Source organism: Perca fluviatilis, chromosome 2 (assembly GCF_010015445.1).
Source record: "Perca fluviatilis chromosome 2, GENO_Pfluv_1.0, whole genome shotgun sequence".
In the NCBI taxonomy this organism is placed as follows: domain Eukaryota; kingdom Metazoa; phylum Chordata; class Actinopteri; order Perciformes; family Percidae; genus Perca; species Perca fluviatilis.
In genome coordinates, this window is record NC_053113.1 from 23,678,140 (window position 1) to 23,693,699 (window position 15,560).

A 15,560-nucleotide genomic window follows, 5' to 3' on the forward strand; every position below is an offset into this window, starting at 1 on the left:
TCAATCTTCTCAGTGCTCTGTTGATAATACAGACTGGAGCCATGAGGGGGGGAGATCAAAACTCCACCTGTTCAGTGCTCAAGGTTAGTGAGAAGGAGAAGACACTTCGAAATTATTCATGTACAGTATATTTTTTAGAACACACAGCCTTTACTGATGTTACATTCAGTAGAAATTTTCTTTGTGTGAATTGTTGATATTGATTTGACTGTTTTGCAAAAATAATTTGCACATTAAAAAAACAAAATAACATTTTCTTCATTAAAAAAATGTGACAGACACAACTGGTACACATCAACGTTTTCTGCAAATACAATTTGGGTACTTAGTTAATTAATACTTTGAACATTACAGTGCCACAATAGCAACGGCTTGAGAGAAGTAGATCAAAGAAGTGTGTGGTTGCTTGGAAAGCTTCTATTCTGTGCAAGCATCGGAGAAATTGGATTAGGATTTATGTCATGGCAGTTTTGATATTCGTCTATTTCACATATGAAAAGTACATGAGAGCAACTCAATTTAGACTGGCTGAGTGATAGCGAGATTGATTTAATTGAAAAAAGAAATGGACTCTGGTGGAAGGGTGCATTTCACTGCGCTACTCGTTTTCCTAACTGACTAAGCTCAGGAGCTCGGCCCCAAATGGTCCAGTGACGCAGGTACATCACCCCTCAGACCTCACAAAGAGCACCGTGTCATGCCCCAACAAACGGCCTCAGGGCCCAACCACTTAGACTACTACATTGCCCGAGAGAAAATCAGTAATTGGCATAATTTTTCATGAGCTCAACTGTAAAGGTGGAATAAATGACACTGTTCAATAATGCATTATATGCATCTATAATTGACTATGACTTTTTTTTCCTATGGGATATCTTCCGGGAGAAGGTAAGAAGGAAAAAAGCTGTTTCATTTTAATATTTCTGTTTCAGGTCCAGAAGAAGAGCTGGAATGCAAAAATACCAACCTTATAAACATTGGTGGGGAGTACACATGACTCTGGGCCATGTGTAACAAGTAACTACATTTCTTTTTTGTCTTTTGGCTTTATTGTCATAATTTGGGTTGGTATACTTTTAGGTTAGCATATTTTAAGATTACACCCACTACCATTAGAGTAGAGATACTACATTGTTTGTCTTTTGCACTGCTGCCATTTGCAGTGTACATACAGCTGAAGCAACTGCATAATGGACATTGGGGTAGCTAGCAAACAGTGGTTTATTTACACAGTTTTTTAGCTCAGTTTTGTCTCCACCAACTCCTGAGGGAACTATCCAGCTCTTTAGCTGCTAAATGCTCTATGTTCTCTAGCTAGTTGCAAACTTTGTCTGTTAATCGTTGGTACAGTAAGTTTTCTGAAAACGACACTGATGAGAGCAATGAAAGCGAACCGAAACAGTAAAGTTGTGGGGCAGAAAACCAAAACAATCAGGTACAAGATGCAAAAAGACCTATAATGACTTGCAGTTGCTGATCATTTTCTGTGGGTTCATCACTGGTGACCCCTTCACATTATACACAGATATATTGATTAGAGCAACTTTTTCTAGTATTTAATTTGAAACATAATGTATTAGTCTTGTCTATCCACATAGAATAGGACAATGTGGTACTACTTCTGAGCTTTTAACCATTGAGTCTTTGATGAGCATGTTTGCTACATATTTATACAGTAAACAAATTCATGGTTCAAGGTTGACTAGTTCAAGAAAGGCAGTGCCTTGCTCAATAGCACTTTGACATCTGCATTGGGGTTTCTTAAGCCATTGCAATAATCCAACGGCCAATAATATATTTGACTTTTTGTAGATGCCAGGACTCTTTAACAATCGGGCCGATCTGCATTAGAATCTTTATGCTTTACGTCATCTGAACTGAATGCTGCATTACAACTGTACAGTACTGTAAATACATACTGTAACTTCTGGGTATTTATGAACTTTTAAACAGAATGATTACTTAAGCCTGAGGAGACTCATTTATGTCATTTGGACCAGAATAAAGCAAAAGTATATCTGTTGTCTGTTTTTAAATATTAAGAGACTAATTATTATTTGAGAAGAAAAATCTGGTGTGAACTCCTAAATTGAGCTGTCTTTTACAATATTTACACTGATTTATTATTTAAAATGTGATTTTGGAAAGCAGCCGCAATAGCGTTCCCACAGAGTTACTGTACAATATGACAAACAACACCTATGGTTCAGCATCATCACAGGACTGTGATCCTTCACACAACAGAGCTGATTAGTTGACAGGGTGTAACCAGCCATGACAGTGTGCTTTCAGAGCCACTGGGGCGCTTCATTTAAGTAAACGTGCAATCAATGCCGATGGGAGCGAACAGCAGGTAAAGATGAATTCACTAACTGTCTCTTTGCAAAATCACAACAACAAAGAAGTTGCCACAAAAATCCCATTTTCAATGTTGTACTCACAGCCATATGTTTGGGGAAACTACTACTAGAACACCTAATCAAAGCATGTAAAAGTCACATTGGTGTGATTTTCACCAATGCAGCATTTAGTGACAACATGGGAAACTAGTGACAACCTATTAACTCTCACTCCATAGTTACATATTCTTTCTTTCATGCAGCCACTGGCTTATTTCATGAACTCTCTCTGACAGAAGAGAGAACAGTGGAGAGCAAACAAGAAGAAGCAAAGAGAGAATCAGAGAGACAGTGAGATTGATTCAGCTTCCCATATGTCAGAGGGCACTTGCATCTTTTGAGCAAGCAGAGCCATTGTCTGAGTTATCATAGCCGCCACGGTAGGTGGACTCAGCAATGCATGGCAGCGTGGCACCGGGTGCTTCACAGTGACAATGTGACAGCGGGAACCCTGGGTAATTAAAGCAACTCTCTGCTCTGTGCCCTCAGGGCAAGTCTGCCTGGGATGTGGAGATCATATAGTATCTGGCTCATACCTCACATTCAAGACTCACAGTAGCCACAGCAATTTTCCAACTTAACACATTCTTATTCCTACTCATTGGATTTGTGGATAGCAGCATTGGTATGATATAAACCATCTAATCAAGCTGTGTTAACAGCAGCTAAAAATAGGACTTTGACCCGTGCATGAACCAAATTTGAAATACAGAGTACAAGTATTTTCTTTTTCATTTAAATTAATTAAATAATTTAAAAATCCTATTTTACCAAAGTTAATTTCTCTTAAAGACCATTATATAGCAGCTAGACGTTCTGAGATAGGCAGACAACAACTCTTCCGGGCCAGGCAGTCCAGTATGAGTAAGCATACCCACTGATCTGATCTGCCCAGAGGCAATACACCATGCACGGGAGTTAAATGACTGTCTTCCAATTTGCTCTCATGAATATTAAGCAGTGCTGTGACAGTAGAAAGGGTTGGCTGTATGCAAGCTGCTGATCCACACCGACAGATCTGTCCTCTAATGTCTAGGAGGGGCGGGCAACGCTAAAACGAGGCCCCCACAGCAGATGAGCCTCCATCTCCCTGATCTATTTTCAGGTCTTAAATGGGCCAGAGTGGCTGCCTGTCTCATCAAGGGGAAGCCAGAGACCCTGGACTGTTTCTCACTTCAGTAAAACTGAGCGATAAAGACAGTGATGTCTAAATTATGCTAGTGCTGCTGATGATGAGTGCATGAGAGAGGATCTGATGAGGGATTATATTGTACTATAGCAGCTCCCTCTGCTGCTGCTGATGATGATTAATAAAAAGGTCCACTAATACAAATCTAATATTGCTATATGATGTAACCAGCGCACTAGGAAGTGTAGGGAAACCTGAGGAAAACTCATGTCTGTGAGTAGTAAATAAAACAAAGATTACATTCAAAGTGTCACTTACATTCAGTTTCATTGTATGTTTACTATGAGTTTGGACCTAAAAATGCCTGCTGATCTACAGCAGCCTTTGCAATTAGAAGGAACTTTTAATATTACACAGTTTTTGGGATTTCAACATCTGCAATCATACCTATTAATTAAAATAATTTTCTCATTTTACCAAGAACTGAGGAGAGCAGCACTGTGGTGTTGCCTCTCCCCAACCTAATTAACAAGAATGAAAACGGTATTTATAGAAAGCTAATGCTAATCCTTCTAACAAACAGTATGAATATATTTATAAATATTTGTTTACGGTAGATTTATTCTTGTGAGGTGCATCACTGGTGGTAATACAGAGACTGCCATAAAAGAAAAGCAGTAGCTTTTAAATGTGTCTGATGTATGTATGGTGGAGATCACAATAATCATAAAGATTATCACAATAAAATGATTTGGAATAATCGAGAATATTGAAGGTAAAGTGGTTACGTAACCATATAAGACAACAGAAATGTATTGCCATGACGTGATTCCACTAACAGAAAATCACGTAGATGAACACATAGTAAATGAATGGATGGAGTTGTCTATATGATTTAATAACAATGTCCAGCGCTCATGTGCTTATTTATGCAGCAAAAACACATTTCAACAAATACTACCTGTTAATGAGTTCTCAAACTTTTGTCATGGCTATAATTCACGCTCAGTTTTGCTGTGGGCAGCGTCACTAATGCAGTAGTTTATGTCATTATGACATATGCTATATTTTTGATGACAAGTATAGTTTGGCTGATGCATCAGAAACTTATATGCTTTAAGATTCTCCTTGTAATTTACTATTATACTTAAACAAGCCTTATTGAGACTTGAGTGGATATAATCGAATCCCCTCTAAACTAATCTAATGGATGCATACACGGCCTCTCTTGATAACACGATTAAGCAGCAGCGTTCTTGTTGCACAGATGCCTGCTCGCAGAGGCCCTACCTCAGTTAAACAAGTAGACATGGCACATACTGGACAACCAACCTCATTATGTCACCTAACATTTAGGTTAGGGGCCTTCAAAAGAGTTGCTGTTGATGGTGTCTTAACATGGCCGCTGTCCACCTGCACGCCAGCTAAGGTATCACAATGTCCACGGAGGTTTCAATGTACACAAGCTGTGACGATAGGCTGATGAAGAGAATGATGTGACACTGATGGCCTTTGGCCCTGAAGGATCCTATTTCACTTGTGTTACCTGAATCTGTTAGCTAGCCATGGCACAACATTCCTTTGTGGAATGGTGGCAAAAATAACTTTTTTACTTAAAGTCCTGCCTTCATATTCCTATTCTTATATATTCTGAATTATTAAGTGGTGACTCAATTGGTCACCGTGTGCTTTTATTTTTCTGCATGCTTACAGGCCAAAGTCCACGAAATGAAGATTTGCCTCAATCTACGGGTTTAAAACGTTTAAAAAAATTATTGCAAACTACAGCAAAGATAATAGTGGAGTACAGACCACAGAATGACTTTATATGTTGTGGTAGCTATTAGCTTTGAGGGAAATGTAATTGCTGCTAGGATTATATCCTGTGGCAACATTTATTCAAGTAAGTACTAAGTTTGAATATTGTATGCAAGATGGTTGGGGAGGATGATGGCCCTACAAAATGCAGGATTTTGACACCAAGCTTGGGGTTTGAGTCCAATGTGGTTCAGTCACTCTGGACTTTTTCAATATTTAACCAAGACAATGATCTTTCCCTAACATTAACCAAGTGTTGTGAGTGACAAAACACAACCATAATAACCGCTAATCATGCTTTAGTCACTGCAAGCAGATGTTGTTTCGCTAGAGCGGATATTGTAGGAAAAACAAATTAAATATGTTGTCAGTGAATATTTACAGATACGTTCAGTATGAACATTTAGGGACTTGCCAGATACCTTAATTGAAACTGCTGGATTGAAATAATAGTCCAGGTGGCATTTGCTGTTGCAAACGAGTAGTGTATATGAACGTAATTTGACGACAGGGCTGCTATTTAGCTGTTTGATATTGAAATTACAGCTTGCTCTTTGTTTTGTTGTATATATTGTATATTCCAAATTAAATTTCTTTTTGTAAATTGTAAGTTTTTCTTTTTGTAAATTTTTCTTAAATTTAAATTCATTTGTTTGATTTGTGCTACCAGTGCAAGTCTGTTTTTTCTAGCTTTTTTTTCACTGCAGTTTTGACTTTATTTTCAAAAATGCTGTACAAATATGCTGCACTTACTACTAATGTTGTACAGGTAATAATGTTATGGCCATGGCAACCCTTTGAAGATATACCGCCATCCCTGTTTTGTCCAGGAGACGTCTGTGACCAGCAGCTGGTGGAGTGTGTTAATGTTGATGTCACAGCAGCTGGCTGCTCTCATCCTGTTAGCTCTGCTTGCCATTATCAGCCCCCCCCCGCCCAACCTCCTCCTCCTCCTCCCCTTCCTTTAAAGCTGCTGCTGCTGCGTGCCATGCTCATTTTTATACTCCAGACTCATTTGACCGTCTTTATGGACTTATCATATTAAACATTTATCGCAGCCATTTCCCTAAACCAAGCATGTTTATTCAACACTTAGGGGACCACAGCACGGCTCCTTTCACCCCCTCCCCCCATTCCCTACCCCACAAACACACACACATGCACACACACACACACACACACACACACACCCACACACACACACACACACACACACACACACACACACACACACACACAAACACAACACACACACACAAAACACAACACAACAACACAACACACACACACACACACACACACGCACACACACACACACACACACACACACACACACACACACACACACACACACACACACACACACACACACACACACACAGACACACACACACACACACACACACACACACACACACACACACACACACACACACACACACACACACACACACACACACACACACACAGCCCCCAGTTTGCTTTATTAGAACCCTCCTTCTCTATGTGCCACTGCCTGAATAAAAAGGTATTTTTGTACAATTTCTTTCCTCTACTCCTCCTCACCTCTCCGGTCATTTTCTCCCATAGTGGCTAGGACACTGGGGGACCTGTATGAAGCCAGGCAGCCCAGCAGACACACATGTATTCTGAGCATTTAGTACTTTGGATGAATTGAGTTTAAATTTAATCATCTGATCAAACACTAATTACCATAATCACTTGTGGGGATGGATGGTCTGGATCGAGAGACACAGAGTGACACATAATAGACCTCATCCTGGCAACAGTCTACGGGGACACTTAGCAACATGTAAACAGCTACATACTTCCAGGGACCCATGCGGGACTCTGTCCAAATTACCTCCCTTTATAAGAACAATACATCCAATTCTCTATTTCCTTCAACAGCGCAGCCACTGCAAAATGATCTATTCACTGCTAGGCTACCCTTCAATCAAATGCACTGCTGCCAGGCCCTGTGCCCGCTTATTTGATCTTGGACAAGATGGCTTACTGCAGCATCACACCATGGTCTGAGCAGAAGAGGTCTGGGAATTCTAGGAATACCACAAAGTGCTAAGATTATTGACAATGCACTCAGTCTCACACCGGGCTGGGGGATCGATGAGTGGCTAGAAGGACATAAATCAGACTCCTGTGGCTCCACTCCATGTCACACCCTAACCCACCCACCCAGATCCCCAATTAAATGGCAAACACATGGCGAGTATGCATGCACACAAGAACACACACTCTGTAAACCCTGCACTTTCCCACATATATATAGGTACTTGCACGTAAACACCCGCAAATACACAATAAAGCAACCACTTTATACACACATGCACACACTCTCACACACCTTACCTCAACTCAAACAAAATGGCTGGCTAAAAATAACCGCCACAAACTTGGTCTTAAATCTTAGCATCTGTGCCAGGTTTAAAAATAAAGAGCAGTGTCGAGAAACCAAGCTGGACCCATTTGTCTTGTCACTCTGTCTATCCAGCTTTGCCTCCTCTGTTATCCCTTAGCCTACTTTAATATTCAGACTGTGGAGCATCAGAAACATGGTGAAATATCTCCTGTTGAATAATCTGGTTGAGATGTGGATGTGAAATCCAGCAAAGATGCTTGGTTAGAAAACTGCAGAGAGGTCGAAGAGACATGCTGTGTGATTTTTGTTTAAGCTCGCCATATATAAGATAAATCCATGAAACATGAGAGGAAGAAAGAGAAAGAGACAGTGGTCAACATGTTAGTGAGCCACAATACATCAGGCACATGTATCATGTCCAGGCCGGAGTCGCAGGGATCAATTCAGCCTTGGGCCTCGGAGTGAGTCGAGTTCAAAGCCTGGCCCTGGTATGTGGAGGACTGGATTAAGAGGCAGTATTTATGAGGTCCTGCGTGAATGTTTGTCTTGGTGGGTGATAGATAGCAAACTCATCACACCTCCGCCACCTGTCTTCCACAATGAAAAAAAGCTCTGGCGGGGAGCTCAACACAAGGACTGGAGCCTTGTGTGCAGTGTACAACACATACTAGCAGAGGGTAAACTGCATGGACTACAGGGTCTTGTGCGCATGTACAACCTCTATTTGGTTAAAGTTGGGGAAAGCTTGTCGCATCCTTTAAAGGAGACATATGTTCATTTTCAGGTTCACACTTGCATTTTGGGTTTTTTACATGCTTTAATGTTAAAAAAAAACATTATTTTTGTCATAGTGTCTATTTGGATATTATATTTCACCCTCTGTCTGAAACGCTCCATTTTAGTGCCTGTCTATTTAAGTCCCCTTTCTGAAAAGCTCACTCTGCTCTGATTGGCTTGCAAGAAAAATATAGCACACCTTTGCAAAGGTAGTTCTCAAGCCATGGATGGAGATACTCAGATGGGGGGGCAGTAATGAGCCTGCATGTGACATAGGAAGGGGAGTCAAATTGGAATGGCTTGTTGAATCTCATGTTTTCTGATCCAGGCAGCCCAGGGTTGTCTTATTTCACAGTTTGTGGGTTGGTAGACACTCCAGATACCCAAATGTACTGTACATGCACTGAAAAAGTGAACTTTCATGATGTGTCTCCTTTAAGTCACTATTGACTTAACAACATTTAACCAAGACCACAATCTTTCTCTTACCCTAACCAAATGCTGTGATCATACCTGTAATCACAATTTACTTATTATGAGTGTGTATTGTTGGAAAACATAAGGCACGTTGTGAGTGAATGGTTTGCAGATATGTAAAGAATCAACGTTTTATGATTTGGCAGATAGGTTAATTAACAATGTTTCCTCATGTTGAGTGGCAATACGTTTCTAATGCTGCATATTTAAAGGATTTTCTTATTCAGCAGATATACAAAATAAATTAAATGACTTGAACTTTGAAGTGAATCCATCACCACTCTAAGTAATGCCACAAAGGACTGTCCTATTAATTTATTTATTAATTTATAAACCCCCTATATTTTGTGTATGTCAATCATATTCATATTGGTTACTTTACCGATGCACCGGCAGATAGGGCTCTGATTATTTGGCCTCTTTGGAGCTCTGTGACTTGTTGATTTGAACCTGGGTTGATGTGACAAAATATACCATGAAGCGATATATATTTGTCAACCATCATAGATTTTGCCATAGCGTTCATACAGTGGTATCCCTTTAATATCTCTGGATGTACACACTGTCTCAATTGAAGATCGGATTTGTATTATCTCACAATACAGTATGTATTGATAACATGCTGAAGCTTTGTAATTATGTATTGTCAATACATGCCTTCTTTGGTTGGCCACAATATTGATATTGTTACAGTTAGAACAAAACAAGAAGCACTACTGTATGTACTGTTATACTACAAATATGAAATGGATCAGCACCATCTTGACATAACATGGGGTCAAGGAAAGAGTTGGGAGATTGTTATGCAGAAAGTCATAGCTCAAGATCTCTCATCTCTTACTTAGGCATGTTCTAAACTTCTACACTCTTCTTCCTAAAATCTTTAAACTAAATCAAGATAGAATCACTCTTGCATAGAAGAGCAGAAGTGCCTCTTTCTTGACTTAAACTGTTTAAAACTGTAAAATAAAGCTTTTACACTGGTTCCTCAGCTACAGTACCTGTGCAGAACAGCACAGTAATATAACATGTCACTTTGACAGGTGCTGAGTGAATTAAAAACATCCTCTCTACTGAGAACCCTGTCTGAGAGGGAAACCCCCGGCAGATGTACTACATGTACAACCTCACTTTGCACGCATGATCAAACACCTACATCTGGGTGCTGAGGGCTTTTCTGCTCTTCCCTGCAGATGCTAAATGATATCGTTAACATTTTAATGCAAGAGACATTTACACGCGGGCTTGCGCAATTACACCTCTGATTCAGTGGAATCCAGACAGACACAGTGTGATCGGTAATTAGATTTTACATTGGGTGGAACGCAGCACACACACACACACACACACCAGTCGCCAAAGCTTGCTCCTAATTAGAGAGCTAGACAGGCTCGAGGAGGTACGGTACAGTAGAGTAGCCCTCATTATACAGCTGGGATGTATGAACTAGGAGATATCTATTATGATCACACATCAGGGTATCCATTACCCAACATTAGCAGTCCTTTCAACTGGAATCACACACTGAGTTCAAAATGTAACCCAACAAACCCTCTTATAACTCACACAAGTGAGCAAGAGTTAAGTGGGTTTGTAAACTTAATTTAGCCTATTAGATATTCATATCAGAGTAAGACTGCACAGGATGATCTATCACTTGACTGTACGCTACGTGTTTTCAAGGGGTAATTTAATTTCATGTGCTGTGATACCGCTTCTGCAACCAAACCCTAATTGGTAATTAGTAAACAGACTAATGGCTGTGAGTGCAGCGTACGTCTGGTCAGGTTTCACTCCATTGCCTTACGGGGCCTGTGAATGACCACTGTGGTCGCACTGGGAGGCTGCTGATCTTTGGACATCTTTACACAGGATTGAGAATCACCTCACAGCTCCAACAAATGGGGCTCTCATCAGTGCGCTACCTTCATTGCCTTCATGTAGATTTATTGCCATGCAAAAATCCGGTTCCCCAATTCTACTCGCAGCCAAGTTCAATCTATCTATCCACCCTGGTCCCTGTAGCATTTTCATCCAGTGTTTCAGGTTGCTAATAATGTAGGGTCATGTAAAATTGGCAGGCTAACTGATGTTGGCAGCTATTTACTATACTGTAAGCTACACTGGGCTAGATGCTTTGGAAGAGCTTCCTTATTTCAAAGTGGATCTGCCTTTACCCCAAGAACTGTCACAGCTAATTGAGATCAAAATTTGATTGGGTGATCCCCTGACCTCTGCGTAAATGTTCATTTTATTGAATATGTACGAGATAAGCCCTTTTAAGTCACGAGCATCAGGTTAACCCGTGTGTATGTCTACAAATCATTGCAGTCTTTGTGGGGAGTGTGCGAGAAGCCTTGTCTCGTTATATCTTTGCAATGAGAATTTGAATAGGCCAGTTTAGCTTGCTGTGGTTTTGCCTAGAGGCAGCTTTCAGGGAGATATATTTAATATGTTTTCACTTCTGTACTTGATGACTGAATTTATAGATTCTACTTTGATAGGCACAGGAAATAGCAAAAACATGATTTTTTTTCATAGAAATAAATGTGCCTGTTGGCTGTTCAACGTGTCAGATTTAACATTTTTAATTGAAATGTTGAATGAATCTGTGGTTGGCTTCCTTTTGATGTAACTTGCAATGATTTCCATGATGAATGCAATGTAAACATGACATTTTGTAAATATTGTGTAGGTGTGTATTTACTGTATTTTCTTTTTCAACTGGTTGCTAAATTCAGTAAGATAACGTAAGTACAGCAAAATGGCCACAGTGCAATGTGGAAAAGCCATTTGGCCACTTATCACCTATGGATGGACACAATGATGTAACAGGATGTGATTAGCTCCTAATGAAGTACTTCTGGGTCAACTCAGCTTTTGACAAGAGCCAGACTCCCAATTCCATGTCCAAAATCCTCCCTATATAGTCCACTATTTCCTGGGTCTGCCATTTTGTAGTGGTGTCTGATTTGTCTTAAAACATAAGTGGACAAAAATGATCCCACCATACAATGCAGTAAGTAGTGAACGGGGACCAGACGCTAATCAACAACCAGCATAGATTCTGAATAATCAGAATAGGGTTTGATGTTATTTGATTTTGCCACCAGACAACAACACACCATATAGTTTTCTACCCCCATATAGAGTGAATAAGTGAACGCTTTTGGACGCAGCCCCTGACACCCATTAGGAGGTTACCATAGAGACAGGCCAGCGAGCATGTGATAGGCCTAACTCTGAAACAGCAAGAATTGTCTGGAATCCAATCGCTGTGCTGGTTTCTATCTACAAGGTCATTCATTCATTCTGACAACGCCTGCTCAGCCGACGAACACCTAATTTTCATGATAATCAACAAAACATCCAACAGGCAGAGGACAAAGTCGTATAGCTATGCTCCTGTACAGGGATGGAGAAACCAAATAAAATGACAAGGCAAGAGCAAGTGATAAAAATTCCATGATTGCGGCGCGAATGACGAACACAAAAAGTGTAATGTCTACACTCAACGCCGTCTTACTGCTTAATCCCTATCAGTTGTTTGCCACAGGCCTCCTCAATAATCCCTTATGCAATAAACGGACACAATCTTGCATGGCAGTTGATCTAATGTCAGAGTCAGATGATTATGATTAATGAGGATTCCTTATTGTTCCTTTATGAGTTTCAGCACAAGCTGGGCTAAGGGAGATACCATTTTATATGGAGTCAGTGTCAATAAACGGCACCGACTGAAGGTTGCCTCGGCACTAAACAAGCGACGACACAGAAACAAAAATCCATTCCGAAGCCTTATTTTATCATCCCAGCCAGAAGGGAAAATCCATTTTGAGGACACGCCATATCATATCACAGCCCCTCGATGTGGTTAGATGAATTTATATCTGTAAATCCCCAAATTTTTGCTTTGTGAATTCAGATTTTCTTGACCCTTCAATACAAATGCAGCCAACCGCAGGCTTGATTTTGTTTTAATGTGTGAACAATCCCTATCTTGTCACCCTAATGTGTTTTCTCACAGACATGTTTCCATTTTCTTTCTTTTCTCCCTCTTCTTCTTCGACTCCACCTTTTTTTTCTTCCCCTGTTTTCGTACACACCCAGTCAGCCATAATCCCTCCCTGTAGAAGGGGCTCTGGCCAATAAGTGAATGCAATAAACTGTATCAATTTTCTGCTGTTTATTATAGATACACTATATGAGCACACAAATATGCCTGCATGGTGTCAGTTGCATGCATGTGTGCACTTGTACACATGCACTCACGCAAACACATGTGTGCAAGAAAACACAGACAAGACGCACAACCAAATCTGGTTGTTTGAATACAGCAATTGAATGCAGAATGAGACTTTCAGCTATTTGAATGGAACATTTATTTTACTTTTTTTGTGCGTCTGTGAACTTGTTTAAAAATTGTGACCTCTTTGGAATGTGTCTTATCAACAACATTACACCTGTTTGTATTACTAACATGAACAATGTGTACCAATTGTGCTAAATTTCTCTAAACAAACTAAATGTAAAGGTAAATAACATAAAGCTGTGTTCAAATTAGTGACAAAATTGAAAGTAGAGATGTTTGGAAACATTCTGACAGAGCCATAAACAAATAATCAATATTTTACATCCAATAGGTTCAAAATGAAAATATGGATTACTGATTCTGAAATATGTGTATAAATTGATCATTTTAATGCATTCTATTCATTTAGGCCACTTTAAACTTGAAGAATATGTCCACTGTGGGGGAGGGGGAAGGGGTTAAACCAAATGTCCATTATATCAAATACGTCACTTATTACTAAGGGCCACAGTGGAGCAAGATTGTGACAGAATAAGTATCATATATGCATCAAATACAAACAGAAACAAAGTCACATTAATTGGATGCAAATTAAAAACAATGTAAACTTGAACCTATAAAATCATATCCAATCAATACAATCAAACCAATTAATTGAATTCCAGCCCACACCAAACATAATTTACCCGTTTTATTTCATCTGGCTCAGGATGTATACAGTACCTGAAGGCCAGAGCTGTGTCTAATGGTTTGGAGAGCTTGAAGGATTTAAAACGCAATTCAAGCCTCGCCCGTCTCTCTCCCTCTATCAAGGGTGTCAGCCTTTTGACAACCATATAAAATCCATTTCATGTGGGTCACAGGTGACCTCCATCCTCCCTCTCCAGTCACTTAGCTGTCTGCTGGTGATTTGCCTTCTGCAATAGGTAATGAGCACTAATAAAAAAAAATAATAATAAAGAAGATGAGCCGGTGAAACTTACCATTCAAGATGCTCTGGAAAAAGATAAAAGCCAATATCCACATGCCCTGCTCCGTTCAATCCCCCCAAGCTATGCTTTCTCTTCTTCCACCGACCGGTGCCTCCCTGGGTTTCTCTTCTGTGCGCTTGGGGTAAGGTTAAACATTTGCCACTGTCTTTATGCAAACCGTTCAAGTCTCTACTTTTAATATCTCCTTCCTACTTTTTCGTTACACTGATTTTTTTTCTGAGTCCTGTCTTTGCGCTTGGAACATAAATGCGCCTGTGATTGTCTTGGGGAGAGCTGTGCTCAGACTCTCCTCCTCTGCTCCGCGTCTTGCTGCTTCTCCCTGTTATTCAAAAGGATGCTGAAGGGGTGAAGCCCAGGTGTGTGTGATGCTGAGTCAGAGCCGGGTACGACCGGATCCTGAAACAAAAATGAATGCAAAAAAAAAGAAGGCTAAACTAAATCTTTTTTTAAAAAGCTCCGATTTCCTAAATGTAAGACTGACTGACGGATCATTATTAAAGAGAAAGGAAATTAAAATTTTAGAAAATGAGAATAACTAAAAGAGTAAAGAAGCAAACATGGGGAAGAGGGTGGTAGAATAAGAACGAAAAGCAGTTTTTTTCTGAGACTCCAAAGTCAGATCATCTTCATCGCCTCTGAGCGTCCAGCAAGAGGCGAGCAAGCGCATCTTCCCCGCTGCCGCTCTCTAATCGCACCACACTGACTCTGAGCATTACAGAGAATAACCCTATCCCTGCCCCTGCAGACGCTTTAATTCCTCATTGCCTTAAAGGAGCAGAGGCGGTTACCGGTCGGTCCTGAGGGCAAGGTACTACTGGAGGTGAGAGTGTGAGAGCACACAGTGAGTGGGGCATTTGCATTAAGGAAATGAGCTGCACCTGACGCACCGAGGCACCTAGGATAACATTTTACGCACGGAAATACCGGCTCAAACAGAAAGCGCTGTCTGCTGGTGTGCAGGTGCAGTTAGTCTACCGCACTACATACCAGATCTGGCTCGAATTAAACCAATAGGGTATTTCTCCTACGGATAAGAACAGAGGAGAGTTCCCTGAAGGAATGGAAATCAAGGACATCCAATGACGCATGCTTTGTGTTCATTTAAGTGCATGAATGAGGCTTTTCTGTTTGATTTGATTTAAATCATACTTTAAAAATGATTGAAGTGGTTTAACAATTGTGTGAATAGAACAAAGAAAATGCAACATTTTGTCAGTGGTTGCAGAAAATCAGAAAATACAGGGTTAAACTAAAGCATCCCCCACCCCAAAGGCGC

The 15,560-nt window shown here is 40.3% G+C and overlaps 1 protein-coding gene across 5 annotated transcripts in view; it reads right to left on the minus strand.

Moving 5' to 3' along the window:
* The window catches only part of dscamb (Down syndrome cell adhesion molecule b), a 118,678-nt gene extending 103,440 nt beyond the window's left edge, over positions 1-15,238 (minus strand). For 2 of the 5 annotated variants that reach the window (XM_039784454.1, XM_039784432.1), the window contains exon 1: positions 14,276-15,216. In XM_039784454.1, coding sequence (XP_039640388.1) covers positions 14,276-14,318 — 43 coding nt within the window. In that variant the 5' untranslated portion in view covers positions 14,319-15,216. Of the gene's footprint in view, positions 1-14,275 lie in introns of all 5 variants that reach the window. The other 3 variants (XM_039784440.1, XM_039784449.1, XM_039784463.1) reach the window with 3 other exon arrangements.
* Between the last annotated feature and the right edge of the window lie 322 nt (positions 15,239-15,560).